The sequence below is a fragment of the Rhinatrema bivittatum genome, chromosome 11 (genome assembly GCF_901001135.1).
Source record: "Rhinatrema bivittatum chromosome 11, aRhiBiv1.1, whole genome shotgun sequence".
NCBI lineage: Eukaryota > Metazoa > Chordata > Amphibia > Gymnophiona > Rhinatrematidae > Rhinatrema > Rhinatrema bivittatum.
In genome coordinates, this window is record NC_042625.1 from 81,004,875 (window position 1) to 81,028,698 (window position 23,824).

General features: G+C 45.1%; 1 protein-coding gene across 2 annotated transcripts in view; it reads right to left on the reverse strand.

The window, feature by feature from the left end:
* The window catches only part of STX12 (syntaxin 12), a 46,632-nt gene that overhangs the window by 12,544 nt on the left and 10,264 nt on the right, over positions 1-23,824 (reverse strand). For both annotated transcript variants that reach the window (XM_029619381.1, XM_029619382.1), the window contains exons 3-8: positions 20,227-20,326; positions 18,987-19,124; positions 11,207-11,250; positions 9,221-9,323; positions 5,428-5,500; positions 4,777-4,859 (exon numbers count right to left, since the gene is read on the reverse strand). In XM_029619381.1, the coding sequence (XP_029475241.1) occupies positions 4,777-4,859; positions 5,428-5,500; positions 9,221-9,323; positions 11,207-11,250; positions 18,987-19,124; positions 20,227-20,326 (541 nt within the window). The remainder of the gene's footprint in view (positions 1-4,776; positions 4,860-5,427; positions 5,501-9,220; positions 9,324-11,206; positions 11,251-18,986; positions 19,125-20,226; positions 20,327-23,824) is intronic.

Genomic DNA, 23,824 nt, shown 5'->3' on the forward strand with positions numbered 1-23,824 from the left:
AATGGGCCACTTTCGGATGAGCCGACAGGCAGGTTCTGTTCACCTCGCCCCTGAAACAGGAGAGAGCTGCTACCTGGATCTTCAAAGAGTTAAGGCTCAAACCTTTATTCAAGCCGTCTTGCAAAAATTCCAGAATTAGTGGGATTTTGACCGCCCAAGGGGGGATACTGCGTTCCTTGCACCAGGCATCAAATACTCTCCAGACACGCACATATGGTAGGGTCATAGAGAACGTCTGAGTGCGGAGTAAGGTGGCAATTACTGCCGCAGCATATGCTCGTTTCATCAGATGAGCCCTCTCAAGAGCCAGACCGTAAGACAGCATTGAATCGGATCCTCGTGAAGGACTGGTCCCAGCTGACGCAGGGCTCTGTGCGGTGGGAGGCACGGGGAGGGGTTGTCTCCTCCAGTAGTCTCCGCATGTCCGCATACCATGAATGCCTGGGTCAATCTGGAGCTATTAGTAGGACTAATCCCCTGTGGTGCTCGATTCTGCACACGAGTCTGCCCAGTACCGGCCACGGAGGGAAGACGTATAGCAACTCTTCTTCCGGCCAGGTCTGAATGAGAGCGTCGATCCCCAGGGACCACGGATCTCTTCTGCGACTGAAGAATCGGAGAACCTTCACATTGCGAGATGAAGCCAGCAGGTCGACGGACAGGAGACCCTGGCTTTGGCTGACAACACCCACTCTCCTGGATCCAGACTCTCCCCCTGCTTAGAAAGTCTGCTCTGACGTTTTTTTCCTGCAATGTGGGAGGCTGAGATCATCTGTGAATGTATTTCCGCCCATTTCATAAAGAGATCTATCACCTGTGACACCTGCTGGCTCTTGGTTCCACTCTGGCAGTTGATGTAGGCTACAGTTTTATTTATTTATTTTTTATTTAAAAGCTCTTCTATACCGTCATTAAGTTAGATAACCGTCACAACGGTTTACAGCAAGGCACGATAATGAATAAAGTAAGTGGTATAGATTACAATTAATCATGTGCCAGTTATTCTGTTGTCTGACATAACTCGGACTGCTTGACCCTGGAGTCTGAGGCTGAATTGTAGATACGCCAATCTGACTGCCTGGGCTTCCAAGTGGTTGATGTTCCAGAGGGCCTCTTCCTCGATCCAATGTCCCTGAGCTAAGGGCGGATTGCCCTATTGGGGGATCGGGCATCCCCCGATGGGCCAGTCGCTCTAGTAGGGGCAAAAGTGTTGGGAACCCCTGGATCGACCCCTCATAGGCAAGGAGTGCTCTAACTGCTTTCTCTTATTTTCTGGTAGCTGGGGAACTAGAGATTCGCCCCATTTACTGGCTAGCTTTTCCAATTTGCTTCCGAAAAGGCATGATCCTTTAAAAGGCATCTCTGTAAGATTTGCCTTGGAAGTTGTGTCTACTGGGCAATCCCGCAGCCATAGTTGTCTTCTGGCTGCCACTCACTGAGGCCACTCCTCTGGCCGAAGTAGGGACTAGATCCGAGCTCATGTCAGCTAAAAAGGTGGTGGCGGGTTCCGGAAAGTAGCAAGAGGCTTTCCATAGGGAAATGAGAATGGAATTCTTCTTTGGTTCCTTCATAGAGTCTGCCCCAGGAACTCCCAGCATCTTCATGGTCTGGGAAATCAGGACTGGCAATTCGCCTCTATTGAAAAACCATAACATGGTCCGATACGGTTTTAAGCCAGGGGGAATTTCCCCATCTTCTAAGGGATCGTAACCTTCTCTTTGTCTGTGCCGTCCGGGTCCCTGCTAGGGATACCCTTGGTGAGGCGAGGCATGCCAATAAGACTGGGAGAGGGAGGGCTTACCAGTTGAGGTTCCATCCGGACAGGGGCAAGTGAAGAAGCAGACTACCCCTCTATGAAGGCTTGAAGGCCCTGGAAAAATTCCACACAAGAGAAGGCAACCGGGTCCATGTCTAATCCAGAAGGTACTGGGGTAGGCACCGAAGAATTTCCTTCTCCCATGGATGACCCAGTCACGGGGGTACTCAGATCCAGCATACTTCCAGTTAAGGCTGTGGCTAACCCATCCTCTGAATGGGAGGAGCCGGGCTTAGCAAAGTCCAGGGAGGCCAGCTCTCCCTGGGCTTCCTCACATTGCTGACAAAAGTTGAAATCCAGGTCAGACTGCGAAGGTTTAATGTGACAAGCAGCGCAGAGAGAAAGGCGCTTATGTTTCTTGGCTCCCGAAGCCATTGGCGGTGGTAACTGTGCGTTCTGTTGGTTTGCGCTTAAAATTTTATGCACACAGATTTCGGGTGCCTAGGCAGGACACGGCGAGGCGCATGCACAGCCTGTGCGCCTGGCATTACCTGTATTCTGCACTTAGTAGGTTGCGCACGTATGTATGCACTCGAAGTTATGCATACAGCTTGCGCAGAGTCAATGCACTGCGCACACTGACGGTTTATGGAGGACAATACGGTACGCACGACGCGTGCAAGATGGCGCCGTTATGGCCTACCTTGCGGTGTGCCGACCAAACCTAAAATGAGGCCTAGCCCACTGGGAGAGCTGCTCAACCCACTCGGAATCCCACTTCCCCTTACTACAACGGGATCGGTAATGTAGTCGGTACAGCGCATTGAGCAAGGAGATCGGAGGAAGTCTTACCGAAAAACCCTCCAAGCGTCTCTGAATTGGGAAATCGATGAGGCCGGCCACACGATGTGCCTAAAGCGGGGCCCAACCACTCAAAAGGCCCAATTTCCCTTACCCCCATGGGAGCGGGAAAGTCGTCGGTAAGGTGTGCCGAGCATGGAGACGGGAAAAAACCTACCAGAAATCCCTCCAATCGTCTCTGGATCGGTAAATCTCTCTTTTTTTTTTTTTTAGACTTACCTGGGCACAGCACTTACTGGCTGAGTATGGAGACGGTCTCTCCAGCTGCGGGGGGGAGGGCTTTGGCCATTACCGCTGCACTTGGCTTCCTGCACCCACTGCCTTTCAGCTGCTTAAGTAGCAAAGTCCACGCTGGGAGCCGGCTACCGGACCAAGACACACCTCTGAGGGGTCATGGAAAAGAATTCTTAACTGGGGGAGGGACCTTTAGGTATCACCACAGGAGAGCAGGGCTCAATTTTTTCTCCAACTTAAAATGTAGAAATTCTCCTTCCAAAACGTACAGCGATCCCCATAGCGAAAGGAACGTCCACCATCTGCTGAAGATGGAGAAATACTGAAGGGCTGAGGTCACTGCAGGGGTGTATGTAGGGTGACGTCAGCTTTGAAATCTGACTCAGTCTCCATCTGCTGGCAGGGGAGCATAAACCCTGGCTACATGCTAGGAAATTACTCATTTATAAAAAAAAAACCAAGCCCTCCCTGTGCAGCTAGCACTCATTGAAACAAAAGATATAACTTGAGTCATCAAACAAACTAATCGTGATTCAGAACTTCCAGAATAGTATCAGGAAAGTGCCCGTCAGCTCAGGACAGGACACATCCTAAGTTTCAGATTCTGTTTTCCACTTTGCAGGAAATGAACAAGAAAAGTGATGCTACCATAAGAGTGGTGTCCCAACCTTTATATATAGAAATGTAATATGATGATAATTGCAAATTTATCAATCATTAATAATGTAAATAAAGCTGCAGCTCTCCAGAGACCTGCCAGGTCAGTGCAGCAGGGTGGGGTGATGGGGAAAGGCCATGGGGACCTAGTAAGCTGGATGTTTGTGCAAGAGCCACAATACCATTGGCTAGACATGGGAAGGGAGGGATGCTGAATTTGAACCAAGTGGGGACCCTGTATGCTCTTCTGCCCAAGATAGTGGCATACAAAGGCATAAGACGACAAAATGTCTTGATCAAGGAATGATATCTTACAAGTGGTCAAGCTCTGTGGCTGGTAGCTGGAATATATCTTTAGCAGTGTGGACAGGAATAATTGCTCAGGCTGGATGGATTAATTCATCTTTTTTTGCTGCTATGTTACTATCAGGCAGATTCAGTAAAAGTCGTGGGAGAGCAGGCAAGCGATTCAGGGGGGAAGAAGATGCAAATGGGGGCCCGCGGTAAAAAGAGGCGCTAGGGACACTAGCGTGTTCCTAGAGCCACTTTTTTGACAGAAGTGGCGGCTGTCAGTGGGTTTGACAGCAGACGCTCAATTTTTCCGGCGTCGGTTCTCGAGCCTGCTGACAGCCACGGGTTCAGAAAATGGACGCCAGCATAATTGAGCGTCCTTCTTCCGACCCGCGGGCAGATTTTTAATTTATTTTTTTTTTACTTTTGGGGCCTCCGACTTAATATTGCTATGATATTAAGTCAGAGGGTGTACAGAAAAGCAGTTTTTACTGCTTTTCTGTACACTTTCCCGGTGCCAGCCGAAATTAACGCCAGCCTTTGGCAGGCGTTAATTTCTGAAAGTAAAATGTGCAGCTTGGCTGCACATTTTACTTTCTGTATTGTGCGGGAATAACTAATAGGGCCAGCAACATGCATTTGCATGTTGCTGGCACTATTAGTTTCGGGGGGGTTGGCCGCGCGTTTTCAAAGCTAGCGTGTCGAAAACGCGCGTGCAAACCCGGGCTAACACTGTACTGTATTGGCCTGTTTGTTATCAAGAAACTGAACAGATCTAGAAGTCACACTTAGGGAAGGCCAAGACATAGCACTGGCCTGTAGCTAAAGATATTTATCCTCAAAGGAGTGTTCATGCAGCCCTGTACAATACCAGAGACATTTTAATCATCATCTAACTGTGTTATGTTCGTGGGAAGGCAGCCACATCTGGCTGACTGTGGCATTATCCCAGGAGGTGCAGAACATTCGGCTTATACCTGGTAATAAGCTGCTCGCTGGAGCTGCTCATTGGCGTGTTCTACGTGGACCTCCGTACTCTCTACGTTTGCTTCAATGCTGTCTGTAAAGTAGAAAACATGAAACATGTCACAAAGAGACTTTTCCTTGCCTAAGCACATAACCCAGACTCCTGACAGCAGCAGCTCATTCAGCAATACACATGAAATTGCTTGCACTTATGGAACAGGAAGCAGCTCTCACCGTTCACTCCTATGCCTTTCTCCTCTACTACCAATTCCCAAATCCATGCTTTCCACCTGGCTGCACCATGTGCTTGGAAGAGACTTCTTGAGTTGCTGTGTCATGCTCCCTCTCCACCTTGTTTAAATGCCATTTAAAGTCCCAACTTTTTGAGGTTGCTTTGAATCATTAGCCCTATTGTCTGTCTTCAGTCGCTAACTAATTTTTACCATTGTCTTAATATTTTTATGAAACCCCCAAGTCTACTGACCTTTATGTTGTCTTGTTTAGACTGTAAACTGTTTAGCAGGGAGTGTGTCTTACGTGTTGTTTGCATAGCGCTGTGTATGTCAAGTAACGGTATAGAAATGTTAAGTAGTAGTAGACATTTTCAGGGAGCAGCTGTGCTGCTCTGTTCCTAAGATGTCAGAAGCCTCATGCACTCTTACCAATCATCTCTCCTTGGTCATGAATCATGACGGCTAAATCTTTAAATATTTGATTGACATCCAGAATGTCTGCCTATAGAGAGAGAGAGAGGGAGAATATACATGTTTACAATTTTGTGGAAGTACCCATCAAAATTGATGGAGAAAAATAGCTTGTACACATGTAGCCTCGTTACTCTGACAGTGGACACAAACTAGGTGCATACTTTTACCCGCTTTCTCAGCAAAATACAAAATGCATGGGTACACAATACGTCTACCCTTATCCTATTTTTCTGTCACAGCACACGTACATTTAACTCAAGTGGACCTAAGACAAATGCACAAAATGGTACAATCAATTTTAATTGGATTTCTCACTTAAAATTGTCCCTTAGGAATATGAATTAGGCATATGAACCGTTTTTTTATGACGGGTCAGGGTACGGGTCTGGCAACCCGTGGAAAACTTTGTTTTCTAACAAGTCTGGGTTTTTTTCTTGGCAATTTTCGCAGAAAAAAACCCCCCAACCCATCCCAACCCTTCAAATTTAGTTAATTACAAACCCCCCCCCCCCCCAAACTTGCCTAAAATCCCTGGTGGTCCAGCGGGGGTCCCGGGAGCGATCTCCCGCTCTCGGGCCATCGGCTGCCAGTAAACAAAATGGCGCCGGTGGCACTTTGCCCTTACCATATGACAGGGGCTACCGGTGCCATTGGTCGGCCCCTGTCACATGGTAGGAGCAATGGACGGATGACGCCATCTTAGAAAATGGTGCAGGCCATCCACTGCTCCTTCCATGTGACAAGGGCCGACCAATGGCACCGGTAGCCCCTGTCACATGGTAAGGGCAAAGTGCCACCGGCGCCATTTTGTTTACTGGCAGCCGACGGCCCGAGAGCGGGAGATCGCTCCCGGGATCCCCGCTGGACCACCAGGGACTTTAGGCAAGTTTGGGGGGGGGGGGGGGGTTGGGAGGGTGTTGGGGTTGTAGTTAACTAAATTGAAAGGTTGGGGTGGGGTTTTTGTTTTTTTTTTTAAACAAATGTGCCCCTCCCCCCCGCGCTAAACCCGAACAAATTTTCCCTAAAGTTTGGGGAAAATCCGTCTCGGGATTCGGGTCCTCCAACGCATGCTGAATTGGACTATTTCTTTGAAATTTTCCAATTTGGCAAAAACGATTGCACATCCCTAATATGAATTGAGTGGGATACCTAGAAAAAGTCAAAACAACCAAAACTCACTCTACATGTCCCAAATAGTGATGCCAAATATGCTTTTTTCAGTGATACACAATGGGACAACACATGCATCTAGCAAATTATATATGAGCTTACTTCAGAGGTAACTGCTTCTACCCATATGCTGTGCAATATTTTACCTGTGCACATGGTAAGATGTTGCACTCACCCTGCACGGATTAAAATATTTCACATACAAATTATTCCTGAAGCTACTGAAGATTCCACCAGTAGCTAGGCCAGTGTTTTCGTCCCTCTCCTGGATGCACACCTAACCAGTCTGGTTTTCAAAATATCCGTAATGGACATGGATGAAATAGATTTGCATATACTGGGTCTCCAATTTATGCAAATCTATCTCATGCATATTCATTGTAGCAGTATTGAAAATATGATTGGCTAGGTATGCCTCCAGGAGGGGAGTGGGACACACTGATCTAGGGGATATTTGCCTCAATTTAAGAAGAAAGAAGTTGAGGGACAACAATTAGACCCTTTACAAGATATGGATACTCTGGATTTGACTGGTTTTCTATAAAGATCATACTCTGAGCAGGGGTACCCTGCTAATTTGTTTGGCATTGGTCTCATAAAGAGACTGGCTGTTGCAGCTTTTTTTTTTCACATATTTATTTATGCTTTTTATATACTGTCGTTCCAACAGAAGATCACAACGGCCCACATAAATTGCATTCAATTACATTGTATAATATTGTATTAACAGGTTCTTCAAGTAATTATATCTATTTTAATACTACTGAATAAACAAAACATTCACAGTTAACAAATATATTCAAATATAATGTTTTTTGAAATCGCCCAGACATTTCTAACTATTCAAAAACGGAGACGGTATCTTTTATTGCTGCAACCTTCTGTGTTATGAATTTATTTTTGTTTACAATGTCCTTGAAAATGCATAATTAAAATATCAGTCTGTTAGGTACATCTTTTATGAATCATCTCGATTTATGGTCTTTTTGAACACGAAAGAAGAGTCAGGAAATTTCCTATTGATTATGTGCTTTGGATCTCCTCAGGAGTGTGGCGGACTTGGGTGGGCAGAGTTACCTAAAGCTTCCCCCTTTCATTTCTTAAATTTTGGTGTATGGCTTTCCTTCCTTTCTTTTTTCCCCCTTGCTCTGCTCAATTTCTTTCTTCAAGTCGTATTCACTTGAATTGTCTATGATGAAATGATAAATAATAATAAAACTATGGCCTTCTTAATCCTTCAACTAGTGAGACTTAGTAAGCCACCATAGCCACGAGACAGGCCCCCAAGCACAACACATTCAGATGTGCTCCTCGGGTCAAACAGCCATTGTCAGACAGTCTGGAAAAGAAGATTGACCTAGTGCTTTGGTCTTCCAGCTCAGTCAGAACTGACCTTTACTGGGCTGCAGCAGGGATTGCCTCCCCCTCCCCTTTTGTTTAAACCCTCACCCCATTTAACTATTGCCAGCAATAGTCCTTGGGCAGAGGCCACAGACAGCAGCCCCCTCTGGAACTCAGTACATGTGCACACCGAGTCTGGCCAGTAAGCTTCAGCACTGTGCTCAGAGTATCCCTAGCCCTGGCAGGCCAAACGGAAGAAACTCTGCTTAGAAACTGAACCCGCATCCCCTTAGGTTAGAGCTGCCTTCCAGCTTAGGGTATATAATTTACTTTTGATACACAAACTCGAGTTAACATTGCAGTGGCTGGTAGCATCCTTCCCAGACGTAGTGCTGATAACGGAACACATTTTTCTAGTGCATCCTTCCCCTTCTCTTTACTTAGTCTGCATTCTCCATACCAAGGAAAATAGCAGCTCTTCTAACTCTTCCTGGCTGATTGAGAGCGCTAGGTTTCTCATTTCATTTTTCTGACCTAGTAGTTTCCGCCTGCTCCTTTGCACTTCCAGCTCAGCTGGAACCAAGGCTGGAATCTGGAGCCATAAGCCTTCAATCACAACTACTATGGGATATTTCCTCTCCGTTGTTGCACGGACAGTCCTCAGCTGGGTGCCATGTTCCAGGTCTGCTTCTGGAACCTTGTAATTATAGTGCTAAATCCAGCCACTAGGTGTCACCATTGCACACGGCCTATGACCCTCTAACCCCAGGGACTGAGAGCACTGCCTCTGCGAAATCCCCAGACAATCTGGGGAGCAGAAGACATAAGCTGGGAATCACAGTCAGCTCCCTCTACATGGCAGCATGCAGTACTGCCACTTAGCCAGCACCAAGTTTATTATTTCTAATGTGTGACAAGCAGTGAGGCTGCCCTCCCTACTGGGGCACTACTAAAGTGCCTGCACTTGGTGATCTGTTCTCCAATAGAACTCAGCAAGGCTCAAAGATCAGACAGGAGCAGAGAAACCACAACAGAGATCCCCAGCAGTTAAGTGTGCTGGCCCCACTTTGCTATGTTACCTACACATGGCTCATGGAAAATCTCTTCTGCCCCAGTCTTTGTACCTCAAGATGTAAACAGTGCAATAAGGATCTCACACTACTCCCACAGATGAATGTTTTCTCTCCAACCACAACTGGGAAACTGTAGATTTTTGAAAAGCTGCATTAGACCTCACCTCCAGCTGTTGGATTGCAGTTTCCCTCTCTTTAATGAGTTCCAGGTCCTGCTCCGTTATTACGTCTTCCTCCTGTGACTGCATCTGATTCCAGTCTTCATTGCTACAAGAATTAACAAAAAAAAAACCCAAACCCCATTTTATTCTATGCAGTACAAAAAAAAAAGACAAATGGATTTTCTTACATCTTGGATTATTATGCCATGGGCAATAACCTTATAATCACTCAGGAAAGGGGAAGGCAATTCTTTATTGCTGCGACCTTCTGTGTTACAAATGTAATCTTTTTTTTTCCTTAAAATTTCCTTGTAAAGGCATAATTAACTATCAGTCTATCAGGTATATCTTTTATGAACTATCTCGGCTTACGATCTTTGAGTATTAAAGATTTCCTTTCTTGGCTGCAATATTTCATTTTTGAGGCGTTCACATTTAAGAGTTGTTTTATTACAAAAACAGTATGAAAAAATAAGTCAAAATATGTAAAGGTCATAAGAACCTGGAGAAAGCTGATCCCAAGAGTAACGGATGGAAGCATTTCTTCTCAGAGAGAATACTGGGTGCACGGAAGAGCCTCCCAAGATGTGTTAGTACAATGAAACTCACGTTAGCCTATGCCAGCATTAAGGACAGATTGTGGCTGTATGGAAGGCAAGGAGGAGAAGGCTCACCTTAACCCCTTTTTGGATTGAAGGTCTGGGCAGTGGTTATTTTTCAGTTTGGTAAGGTTTGCATCCCTGCTTGCGGTACATTTTAAATTTTGCCACAAGGGGGAGACGCTGCTGCTTAAGATAGGACAGCAATGCATTATCAAACTGTCCCCGATTCAGGCTGGAAGGCACAAGGAGCACCTCAGTACTGTGGGATTGATATAGTAAGGGAGAGCACCAGTTTACTCCCATATTTGTATGCACAACTTCACTCGCAATTTAATAAGGATTTCCAAGCACAAAAACTGTGTGCACACATTAGCACATCTCCATATAAATCCCATGCTATTATTCCCCAATACAGAGAGACATTTAAAAAAACAAACAAACAACAACAAAAAACAAAACATGACAAAACCTTCAGGGATTTAACACTGGAAATGTAACTTCTGGATCAGAGGTGGAGTAAATTGAACCTACATTTCAGGGGCCAGAATGGTCCTGGTTAGAACACCACCCTTGGTAACCCAAGATTCAGGACCACCCTGGCAGAGCACCAGAAATGCGAGTTAACTTTTATTCCATTTCTGACCCAAGAGTTCAAGTCTAAAAAAACAAAACATGATCAAAGCTCTGGAGTACCTGAGTCAGAGGCCCAAGCCAGGAAATTCTGCCCTGGTAACTCCTACTTCCCTACCCTCACCATCCACCTAAATATTCCCTCCCCCTTCTCCCTCCAGCTGAGATCATTTATGCCTTTTTAAATGTTCCTTTTCAATTTTGTCCACACAATGCTCAATACTCACATTAATGGAGCATTGTGAACATTTTTGGATTGGTGTGTTATTTTTTTAAACTCCAGATGAATGTGTTTAACTATTAGCTTACTGCATCAGAGTTAACTTGTTTTTCAGCATGTGAATAAAGAAAATGTGCTACATTTAGTGTGCATTCTTAACACCCATTTGATTACATCCCTTCTATTTCTTGTAGAGCATGTTTTCCATACTACAATATCTACAGAATTGTTTTGTAGAGATGGTCATAATAAACACAAAACGGTTACTTCTCATTCTGCCTAGGTCAACTCTGTAATCTGACATTTTAAATCTAATAACTCATTTTATTAATAGGAAAGAGGCCATGTCTGTTTACAGTCTGCAGTCCTCCAGCACAAAAATACTTGTACCAAACCGGAAGGACAACACAAAAGGTCAGACTCTTGCTTTGGAGCTGAGGGAAGACAGATGTGCTTGTATCTGGTGATTGATAGTAAGCATGCTAGAACACATCTGACTTGATTACATGCTGGTTTATGCAATCCACGACTCTTTACCTGTCAAAGGAGACCAGCTGCTCATCCTTATGCCTTTCCTCACCCTGGAAGACAGAAAAGATTGGTCATTAATTGCTACCATTTTGTTCTGTATAACCTGCAGTGTGCAACAGGAAGTGACTCAATGCTTTCTCCATAAGAAAGCAGAGTTGCTTACCTCAAACAGGTGTTCTCCGAGGAGGCTAGTCCTCACACATGGGTGACATCATATGGTGCACTGATGCGGAAAACTTATGTCAAAGTTTCTAGAACGGAGCAAGCCCTATACCATGCGTCCACGCGGGGTCACTCTTCAGTCTTGTAACATAGAATTGCGATTAAAATAAATAAAACAGGAGAACCCCAACTCCACGGGGTGGTGGGTGGGTTTCATGAGGACTAACATCCTGTTGTCCTTGGAGAACACCTGTTACAGATAAGCAACTCTGCTTTAAAGCAGGATAGTAGTCCTCCTACATGATTGAATCCCTAGCTACAGGCTGCTCCCCAACACAAAAAGGGGTCCAAACAGACAACTAATCAGGTACCAATGGGCACAACAACACTGGTGCTGTTGGTAACAGAGGGGAAGACAGCCTCGCCAAACAGGCGGCCCTAGATTGAGAGTTGGGTTCTACACAAACAGATTCTCACCCTATTGTTGTATCAACCATCCCTATTCAGACAGTAATGCGATGTGAATATTGGAGAGAACTCCAATTCACAGCCTTGCAGATCTCCTCTACGGGACCTGCCCTCGCAAGTGGGCCACTGACGCTGCCATTGTTCTGAGAGAATAAGCCTTGACATGACCCCCAAGATGCTGTTCCGCCTGGGCATAAAAGAAGGAGATGCAATCTGCTAGCCAATTGGATAGTGTGTTTGGCAATGGCAATGTCCAACCTATTCCTATCAAAAGACATAAAAAGTTGGGTGGACTGTCTATGGGCTTCTGCCGCCTCAGATAGAAGGCTAAGGCTTGCTTGCAGAACAAACTGTGCAGTGCTCGTTGGCTTTGGTGCGTATGGAGCTGGGAAAGAATATTGGTAGGATAACTGGTTAAGATGGAAATCCATGACCACCTTAGGCAGGAACTTAAAGAGTGCATACGCAAGACCACCCTGTCGTGATAAAATTTAGTATAAGGTAGATAAGTCACTAAAGGCCTGGAGCTTGCTGACCCTGCACGCTGAAGTGACCGCCACCAAAAATATGACCTTCCAGGCCAGCTCATATGAACATATGATATGCCATACTGGGTCAGACCAAGGGTCTATCAAGTCCAGTATCCTGTTTCCAACAGTGGCCAATCCAAGTCACAAGAACCTGGCAAACAGATATATCACAAGCTACATGCTTTTTTCCTGCACACAAAACCCTTATTTCATCCCCAAATAGGACTTTACAGGAGAAAATGCACATACAAACACATGTACATGCGCAAGCAAACCAACGGCAGCTTCAGTGCACCTTATTACATTGGCCCTTGTATGAGGTCGCAGTTCAGATTAGAATTTTGACAACAGATTTTCTTCCTTTGAAGACAGTTCCAGGAATGAGCAGATTTGCTACTTCCACTTGGAAAAACTCTCCACTACAGAAAATACTGAAGGAAACATATAGTAACAGGGCTGCTAAGTGTGCCGTCTAAGGGTTAACCTGTGTGGCACCATCTGCAACCATTACAGGTAGGAAGACAGGTGAATGAACTCTGCCTCTCCACACTCTAACACACAACTCCTGCAGAATGATTTATTGGGTCTCTATATTAAACCCCAAAATTGATTCATTGAAGCTCCTCCTGTGAGGGGACATCCGAGCAAATGGTTCATCCCACTCAATATACTTTGCCATCTTCAATATGTCGTCTGTTGGGAGAATCACAATACTTTCAATAAGCAACATCACCATTAGATTTAGAACTGCAAGCTATGAAAACTTAACCCAGTTTGTGTTTATTTTTATTTACTTCGCTAGGTAGCACATTATATAAAGAAACAAAAATATAACAAACTTGCAGGTTTATTAACAGTTTGACTAGGAGCAGGTGATAATCTTAAAACAGGATCTGTATCTAGTAAACATTTTTCAACAAATTCTCCTTCAGTTTGCCTTTTCTGTCTCTGGGCAAAAGTGAAAAAAAAAAATCTTTTTTAGAGGTTGTGGAAAGAATCTTACAGATCTGATGTTAACTTTAGCAGACAAGATGTACCAAGCTACACTGTTATTCATGCAGAAGTCACAATTTTCCATGTGTAACTTTTCTATCTGGACCAGTATGCAAATGAACTTGTATAAAGGATACGCACACTATATTTTTACTTAAAAAAAAAAAAGAAAGAGAACAGCATCTCATTGAGGTATATGTGGTAACTCGAGCATAGTGGGTGAGAACAGTCAGAAGAAAAAAGGATACAGACTGGCTGTTCCTTCAGTGCACGTTATTTACAGTGGAAAAACACACACAGAAAGCAAAAAAGGGCAGCACAACTTAACTCCAAGTCTCAAACATATAGTGCAGTTCACATTAACTTCAGGTCAAAACATGTACTGCAGCTCACCTTGAGACATAACAGATTCTGGTGCATGAGATGTCTCTCTCTCTGCTTCCTGGGGCCTTTCTAACTCTTCTATGTCCTGAGATCCGATGTCCATAGGTGCACAGCCCATCAAAAGGAGCTTATATCAGCTGAGCTAAGAGGTCCCAAAGACACAGAGGCCTTAGGGAAGGCTTCAATTGAAGCAGGCCCCGCATAAAATGTACAACTATAGGCTGTACAGGGATGGGCATACCAACTGCACTAAGATGAACTCTAATGGAGTTAGTTTTTAATCCAGCTTCCAAGAAGTTTTTGTGTGGGGCAGGAGAATGGATCTAGGGCCATCTGCTCACACTACAAGGAAAACCTCTTCCGTCCATAGGACTTTCTAGTAGAAGGCTTTTTAGAAGCCACCAGGATCCAAGACACATTCTCTGATAGATCAAGCGGCTGCAGAATTAACCTCTCAACATCCACGCTGTGAGTGACAGGGCCTGGAGGTTGGGATAGCACAGCATGCCTTGGTCTTGTGCGATGGGGCAATCCTTGGTACTGGAAGTGCTGTTTTCCCACCACAAATCGGAGATACTTCCTCTGACTGGGGAAGATCCTGATGTGAGAGTGTATGCATCCTTCAGGTTGAGGGAGCAAGGCCAGTCCCCTTTTTGCAAAAGGGGGATCAAGGTGTCCATGGAAACCATCTTGAATTTTTCTCTTTTTAGAAACTTGTTCAAGGCCCTTAGGTCTAGGATGGGATGCAGTCCTCCTGTTCTCTTTGGAATCAGGAAGTACCTGGAGTAGAATCCCCAACCTCTATGCTCTAGTGGTTCGGGCTTGACCGCTTTGGCCGTTAAGAGGCAGAACTTTGCTTGTAGTACCTCCTGATGTGCTACTGTCCCAATATAGGCATGAAGGGCAATCTGGCAGGACATCCAATAGATTCAATTGGTACCATTGATGGATGATGGACAAAACCCACTGGTCTGAGGTTACACTGGGCCACTGGTGCGTGAAGAACCGCAGCCTGCCCCCGACCGGAGGGTCCATCGTCTCAGGTAAACTGGTTTATTCTCCCTACGGCCTACTCAAAACCCCATCCGTGGAGTTGAAAGCTTTCTGGTGCCTTGAATGGGCCACGGGAGCTCTGATGGTACTGACGGGATTGAGGAGGCAGAGGATAGTGCTTCCTTTGATGAAAGAAAGACTTCCTGGGCCCTGGTTTTGACAACCTTCTGGATGAGGAGGATGGATTTGGAGCACTAGCAGAGAGTTGTTGGAGGGTTTCATGGTGGTCCTGAAGCTGGGCCACAGCATCCCTCACCCTATCTCTGAAGAGATTATCTCCAGTGCATGGCACGTCAGTGAGCCTTTTCTGTACCTCCAGTCGGAGATCCGAGGCCCACAGCCATGCCACTCTGTGGGTGCCAATTCCCACTGCAGAGACTCTCAATGCTGTCTCAAAAACATCAAGGAATGTACTGACCTTGTGTTTTCTGCACTCCAGACCCTTGTACACCAGCGACATGAGGGTGTCTTGCTGCTGTTGAGGCAGCTGCTCAGCCACCTCCTGCACCTGCTTCCATATGTCCCATGAATACTGGCTCATGTAGAGCTGGTAGGTGCGATGCGAGCAATAAGCATGGTGCCTTGGAACACCTTCCTCCCAAGAGCGTCCATCTCTCTGTGGTCCAGCCCCAAAGGCGCCAAGGAATTGGTCCGAGAGCGCTTGGCCTTCATGAGAGATTTGACCATCACTGGCTGGTGAGGTAGCTGACGCTTATCGAATCTGGCAGCCTTCTGAACAAGGTAGTCCCCCATCTGCCTTCTTGTTAACGGGAGGCACTGTGAAAGGATCTCGTGTACCGAGGCCACCAATATTTCCTTAGGAAGATTCACAAGCTGGAGGATCTCAAGCATTTTATGCCTAGCATCCTTCTCGGTCAAAAGCTGAAAAGGGATGGCCTTCACCATCACCCTCACAAACTGTGCAAAGGTCATGTCCTCAGGTGGGGACTTCCTTCGCTCATCTGGAGAAGGGTCTGACGGGAGACCATCAGAGTCCTCAGAGGAGGACTCCAGTGGATCATCTCCCCAGGGATCATAGGGACCCTCATTCTTATTGTATGCTACAGAGAATGGGGCCTTAAGTGCTTGGCCTACATCCAGAGGTGCACGCTTCACTGACTATGGTGAAGCTTCCTCCTCAGAGAAACCAGGAAAGACCACTGTATCAGTAGGGGGAGGTTTCGGTGACTTGCTGGGCACCGATTCTGCCCGGGAAACAGATGGCAGCTGGGTCGGTACAGATGAGTACATTGAGCTTCTCCAGAGATGGTACGAGGACGGGCAGCACTGGCTCCGGTGCCATAGGACTGAAGGCCTGCAGAATCACTGGCTCTAGCTCTTCCTGGAATGTTGCCAATGCCAACACCAACTGGGAGGAAGGAGGGGTGGCCAGATCTTCCTCAGATCCATGAAGGGGACAAGTGGAGACTGTCGCAGACCCCGGGCAATAAGCTTCAGGGACATTGCAACAAAAGCCGGTGCATCCTCATGCCCGGCACCATGTATCGACAGGGACTGGTGCTGATGCTTCTTAAGCTTCTCTTGATGCTCGAGCTGATCTTTCCCTGGTGCAGAGGTCGAAGACGATGAACCCAGCGTCCTCAGCTCTAAGGAGATAGACAACAGTCGGACTTTGGCGCCCCTATCCACCGGCGACATCGACGGAACCAATGGTACCGCTCATGTCGATGGCGTGGTGTCCACTGGTGCAGTTCCGAGGTCCTTTGATGCAGATGCTGCCGATGCCGATGGCTTGGACTTCCTCAACCTGAAGAGTTACTCCATTTTATTGAGTCAAAGAAAACTTCCCTTCGGGGTCATCTGGGTGCACAAGCAGCAACCCCGGACATCATGTGATGCCCCCAGGCAGAGGATGCACACCTCATGAGGATCAGTGATAAGACATGATTCTTGGGAACTGGCGGCATCGGCAAAAATCGGACGTGGCCATGATGGGGCAAAATAAGGGGGCCATAAGTCGAAAACGATGGCAGCAGACGTTGATGGCCAGAGGGCACTGAGGCACCGCCACTGCCACCACTGGGATAATTGACCGCGAAAGGAAACTTACCCAAAAACGAAGAAAACCCTGACTAGGGACAGTATGGAAAGGCACAGAGAGGGACCCAGCGATGGATTGAAGGAAAAACCGTGAAAACCTGCGAAGAGCAAAAGTTTTCCACAAGGCAAAAAACAACCATCAGCTCTATCACACTGTGAGGCTTATAACTCCGCGGAAAAAATGAGACTAAAGAGGGACCCCCACGTGGACGCGTGATATAGGGCCTGCTCAATGCGCCTACTCAAAGTTCTAGAAATTATGACATAAGTTTACCACATCAGGACTCCATCTGATGATGTCACTCATGTGACATCATCAGATGGAGTCAGGACTACCATCCTGCTTGACCTCGAGGAAGATTTTTTTCTAAAAACAGATACATCAAAAGCGGCTGAAATCAACAGTCCCATCCTTTTTAAAGAGGTCTCTAGGAACATAATGTCCTGATTAGACAACTATAAACAACATTACATGCACAAAGATGCAGGATAGGCTCAAGAATGTTAATGAAAAAAGTTTTGCCTTTTTTTTTTTTTTTTAGGGAAGGGGAAAGAGGTGGGAGTCAAGAAGAAGAAAGGACAATTATAAGGTAAAGGCAACTATGTGTCACAGATGTGCTCCTGCAGTGTTAACTGAGCTTCCAAGAGGTAAAGCTACCAGCGTTTGCAGCAATCTGAAGAACACTCAACATAAATCTTCAAAATATCAGCTAGCTCTCCTGGGTTTGTTTGTTTTTTTTGCTTTTATTCTTGACTGATTCTGTTATACATATTTATATTTAGAGAAATGTATATACTACATATCCACAACTCTGTGCGGTTTACAATAAAACATTCATAATAATTCACATAAAATAAATATAATAAAACCCAAACATACAAAATAAAATCATATAAAACATAAAACCAATTAAAACAGAACGTCTTTCCAGTCATCCTCTCTACCTATCCAATTCCACGAGTCTTCGCTACTAAACCCTACTCATCAGCATTACTTTTTAAATTATTAACTACCTCTTCCCCCTAAATTTAATCTTTAGCTATTCATGCTAGCTCTGCTTTTGATATATCAGTGTGATGCTCCACAGTGCCTGGATTAAGCACAGCAGTACCTCCAATTAACTTAATGTCAGAAGTGACAGCGTGAGGAATTGTGAAAAACTGTAAATACTAATATCTGGGGGCCTAGGCAGAAACGCAGCCTTGGCTGCCTCCATCAGGTCTGGGGAGAGATGGGCCTGGTGAGAGACAATGTTAGGACCACTGCCATCAGGTCCGGACAGAGACGTAGCTGCTGCTGGGTTCTAGGCAAAGATGAGGCAACTCCCTCACTGTCTGAGTCCAGATTAATATACCGACTATTTTTCCTTCCTGAACAACTAAGGTCTTTCTTAGAATCCAGAAGTGTTGCCAATATATCATCTGATGGCCCTCGGTAGGAGGCACTTATATAGATCCATTAATTTTTTTAAAATGGCTCCTAAACAATTTTGGCTGGCTCTTAAGTAAACTTGGAAGTTGGTCAGTTAATTTTTTTTTTTTACTTTATATTTATTGAATTTTAGTTATATGCAAATCAAATGCATTGCATAAGAAAAAATGATACATAGAATATGTACTACATTGACTCTATAAAAAAACATTTTCAAAAGGCAGAAAACAAAAGAAGAAAAGTGTATCATATTCAAACTTCTCCATAAAGAAAAACAGTTGGAGAAGGAACTGAAAATTCCTGGGAGAAATAATCAAAGCAATAGACTTAAGATGTTACGCAGCACTCAAACATAATGGATCTATATAAATGCCTCCTACCGAGGGCCATCAGATGATATTGGCACACTTCTGGATTCTAAGAAAGACCTTAATTGTTCAGGAAAGAAAAATGGTTGGTTTGTTAATGCAATCAATAAAATTATCTAAATATTTTTTTACCTCTTCTAATACCAACTCAGAATGAAAATACACTCTTGGTTTTGTAAAATACCTTCCATGCAGCCAACAAGAAAATATATCAAAAGCATTCCAAGTTTTTACAGAGCAGCTGTACTTTGCCCCACAGTCTCTTTCCAGATTGTGCCCTCTTCCTGTTGCTCCCACTGAACTCATTTCCATGCTTCTCTATCAGCAGAACTTACGGAAAGGCGAGAGCCGGCCCTCGCTCGGGCCACCATCTCCTTTTCTTTCTCCGATACTCTCCTCTGAATTGTCTGGAAGTTGTTTAAAGCACTTGAAAAATCATTCATTAAGCGTTCCTTCTGTAGCTTCTGCTGCCGCTGAGAGATTGAAAAAAAAAAAAAAAAAAAAAGTGTTACATATCAATTTCACATTAATAACTGCTGGATACCTAATGGAAAGCAGGTGATTAGAGTAAGTGCTGCAAATTCTGCAGCACTTTGTAAGTGGAAAACTCATTTTATAGTCTCACAGTGAAGGAAATCAGAGTAAATAAAAACTTGAAAGGTGGTCTCTACTACAACTGGAGGCAACAGAACTACATGGCTTCGTATGCACACATACAATGCACCACAGAAATACACTACACCCCAGGAGATCGGGCCTGTATCACCACTCACCCGTCACATCCCAGGATCAAACATGGGGCAGGAGATGTCTGTGTGCACACTCACGTAACACCCCAGGACAGTTTGGGCAATACAATGCACCACTTACCCCAAGATCGGCCAGGAGGCAGGCTCCATTTCCATACACCACTGCATTCTGCTCTTCAGAGAATGGCAGGAGGGAACTACATTCAGAGGTTTCGCGGTATTTGTACTTAAACAAAAGCTTTTTTATTTTATTTATTGTGTAAACTCGTGCCTTTTCAATAGTAGCTCTCCCCTGTACATATATCCCCTGAGTTAAACGCTACTTATTCTTGATCTAATTACCTAGTTCCTATAGCCTCACCCCCCTTGTTTGCCTCTCCTTTCTCCCTAACCTCTTCTCTTTACCAGATTAGTTTTAACAGTTATTTTATTATGATGTAACCTGATTATTTCAAACAGTTATCTTGTTATGATGTAACTTTCCTTCTTCCTTTTCCTCCTCACTATCCGTTATATGTAAACCGATGTGATGTTAAATAAATAAATAGCTCAAGGTGTGTTATATTCAGGTACAGTAAGTATTTCACATTCGAGGCTTCTCCTTGCATGCATGTGCTCACCATGCACTCATTACAGGGCAGGCTGCACCCCCACTTTTGGGTGGCGCACACTCAGTTATGTTTATACACACTCAAATGAAGGTGGCACCCCAAAGCATTGCCTGTACACAAATGAAGAAAATGTTTTCCACTATCTTCACTATGAATGCCACATTGCGACCGTAACTCATTTGCTCCGAGCAGAGACGTCCTGATCAAGCACTAACCTGCTCGGAGAGAGACAGCGGCAGAGGCAGGGTTCCCAGTTCCTTCAGACATTGGTTTGTATCCTTGGCGATTTGATTTGTGGAATGCTGTATCTGTTGCCTTGTTAAAAAAAAAAAAAAAAGACGACTAGTAATAGCCTTGGATTGTACACTGTAAGTGCATCATGATTTTTACTCAGTTTGATCAGTAATAAGATTACTTACTACACCTCAAAGCCATTCCATTCAGCATGAGGACGCTTGTCAAAGCATTACACCGGCGTTTGTTGGCTGCTGAAAGTCCACATGTTCCTCTACAGTGTAAATACATTTAGCTGCACTAGAGAGGAGGCATTTCTGGGGCGTGCATAGGTTGGGGGAGGAAATGTACGTGCATAGCTCATACTTTCAAATTTGTGCACCAGTAAAATTCTACTCGCAGAAAAGCGATTGCAACTCGTCGCATGTACTTTGTACCCTCAGAATTTTTCAAACTGGAACTGGTGCAAAGCCTGCAGGTAAAATGTCAGCAGAGTCTTTATCCCAATGCCAAGAGTTTGAAAATTGCACCCCTGCCCCCTAATAGGTTCATGTAACTAATGAATGTTTACTGTGTTTCTCATGGAACAAATGAAACATTCCCAAGTCTAAAACAAAAAGAACCACAGATACACTAACATTTGATTATATAAAGGTAGTTGTGTCTATACAGACCCTCCCCTCTCCTGGGTCCTGCATACTCCCTCCCCCCTCCAACCTTCCACCTCTAGCATTTTCCTCCTCTGGCCCCTAGAACTCCTTCACCACCTCAACCCTTCCTTCTCCAGGACCTTCCTTCCCTCAAATCTTGGTTATTCATCTTGATTGGAACATTTAGTTTTACCTTGAAAGATATTAATTTTAATTTGTTATGTTTTGCTTTTATGTTTTGATTTGATGTAATTGTGTTTGTTGAGTTTGAAATCCACAATGAGCAATTTTTTTTGGGGAGTAGCAGAATATAAGCGCATTACATAAAACAAATAAATATATAAAATCCTCTCCCAGTTATGGGAATAAATAAAAAAGCTAAATCTAAGAGAAACATGGGGGGTAACCTGCACGGAGCAGCAGTTACTACCCTTAAGAGAAACATGGAGGTAACCTGCATGGAGCGGCAGTTACTACTTTGGGAAGCTTGCTGGGCAGACTAGATGGACCATTTTGATCTTTTTCTGCCATCGTTACTATGCATGTTACTATGTATGTTATTCCTTTCCCAGGTTCTGTGACTTTCCTCTCCCTACCCTCTTCACTGGCCCTTAGCAGGACTGCTATCACACCCAATCCTGTGCCCTCAACATCTGGCTAGTCCTTTTATTGAATCCCAGGGCTTCTATTCCTGCCCTTCTTTTCTTCCTCTGGTTTTGCTTCCATGACCTGCTTTCCTGGTATGATTCCTATCCACCCCACTTCCCTCCCTTTATGGACTCGTGCTCGCTTCACCATTTGAACAAGTGTTGAGGCTGTCGCAATAAGATCAGCACTGAGCACGGGCGCTCAATATGAGCAACCGTTTTCCTAAAGCATACACAACCACTTCCCTGGGCACCCGATGCAGTATTTATTTATTTATTTAACAGCTTTTCTATACCGACATTAGAATGCACATCATATCTGTTTACATCTCAACAGTAGGTGGAAAATACAGGGGTGGGAGAGGGACAACAGTAGAAGCTCGAGGGCAGGAGGCTCTAGGGGGAGCCTGAAAATTGAACTAGAGAAGTAACAATAACTCGAGAGGTAACATTTACATGATGCAAATTACTTGGAGCGAGTCAAAGATAACAGAGAAGCAGGAGAAGAGGGTGAGAGAAGTATGTGGAGTTAGTCTGGAAATGGCTGGTGGAAGAGCCAAGTTTTTAGCTTTTTCCTGAATTTAGTATGGCAAGGCTCCAGGCGGAGGTTTGTGGGTAGGGCATTCCAGTGAGTTGGGCCAGCAATTGAGAGAACACGGTCCCTTGTTGCTGTGAGTCGGGCCTTCTTGAGGGGTGGGACTTGTAGGGTGCCTTTGAGATTTGCTCTAGTGGGGCGGATGGATTGTGTGGATCGGAGCGGTTCGCTGAGCCAAGAGGAATTATTTATGTGGATGGATTTGTGTATGATAGTGAGAGTTTTGAATAGGATGCGTGATGGGATGGGGAGCCAGTGGAGGTCTTTGAGGATGGGGGTTATGTGGTCTGATTTGCTTGCATTCATGATTATCCTTGCAGTGGCATTCTGTAGTATTTGGAGGGGTTTGATGGTGGAGTAGGGAAGGCCAAGGTACAAGGAATTGCAGTAATCCAGCTTGGATGATAGGGTGGATTGGATGACGGTTCTGAGATCGTGTGTATGGAGGAGTGGCTTGAGCTTTTTTATAACATTGAGCTTGTAAAAGCCTTCTTTTAGGACGGAGTTAATGTGTTTTTTTAGGTTTAGATGTGGATCAATTAGAACGCCAAGGTTTCGTACAGGAGGCTGTGAAGTGAGGGAGGTGGCTGTAGGGTCGTTGGGAGGAGAGAGCTTAAGGGTTTGGTGGTTGTGGATGAGGAGAAGCTCAGTTTTTGAGGAATTGAGGACAAGTTGTAGGGAGGTGAGTAGTGAGTTTATGGATACAAGGCATTTCTCCCAGAAAATTAGTGTTGTAGATAATGATTCACGGATAGGGATGATGATTTGTACATCATCTGCATAGATGTAGAAATTGAGGCCAAGGTCAGATAGATGATGGCAGAGGGGCAGGAGGTAGATGTTGAAAAGAGTGGATGATAGGGAGGAGCCTTGAGGCACTCCTTGGGTGAGGGCGAAGTGTGTGGATTCTGAGTTGCCAAGTTCAACAGAGAAATGTCTGTTAGCCAGGTAGGATTTGAACCAGAGTAGGGCTATGCCAGAGATACCGATGTCAGCCAAGCGGGAAATGAGGAGGTTGTGGCTGCAGAGATGTCAAGGAAGGCAATGAGAAAGCTATGACCGTGGTCAAGGCCAGTGAGGAGGGCATCGGTGAGGGATAGTAGAAGGGTTTCTGTGCTCAGGTTCTTACAGAAGCCAAATTGTGAGGAGTGAAGAATGTTGTTGTCTTCAAGATAGTCCATAAGCTGGGTGTTCACCACCTTTTCCATGATTTTGGCGATGAGGGGGAGATTTGAGATGGGACGGTAGTTGGCCAGGTCTTTGGTGTCAAGAGATGTTTTTTTGTTCAGGGGTTTGACGACTGTGTGTTTTAGGGAATTGGGAACTGAGCCAGCGGATAGCGAGCTGTTAATGTCGTCTGCTAGGGGTTTGGCAATGATGTTGGGGATGGATAGGAGGGTTTTGGTCGGGATGGTATCGGATGGGTGGGATGCGGGCTTGATTTTTTTGAGAATGGACTCAATTTCCTTGGAGGAGAGGTCGATGGTGTGGAGTGATGGGGTAGGTGTGGTGGTTGCTGGGCATGAGAGTGGTTGAGGGAGAGGGAGAGAACCTGAGGAGTATGTTTGTTATTTTGTTATGGAAGAATTGAGCGAGTTCTTCACATTTTGTGCTGGCTTCTTTGTCGGCGATGAGAGGGGCAGGGGCTTTGGTGAGGGCGGTGACATATGAGAAGAGGGCTTTGGGG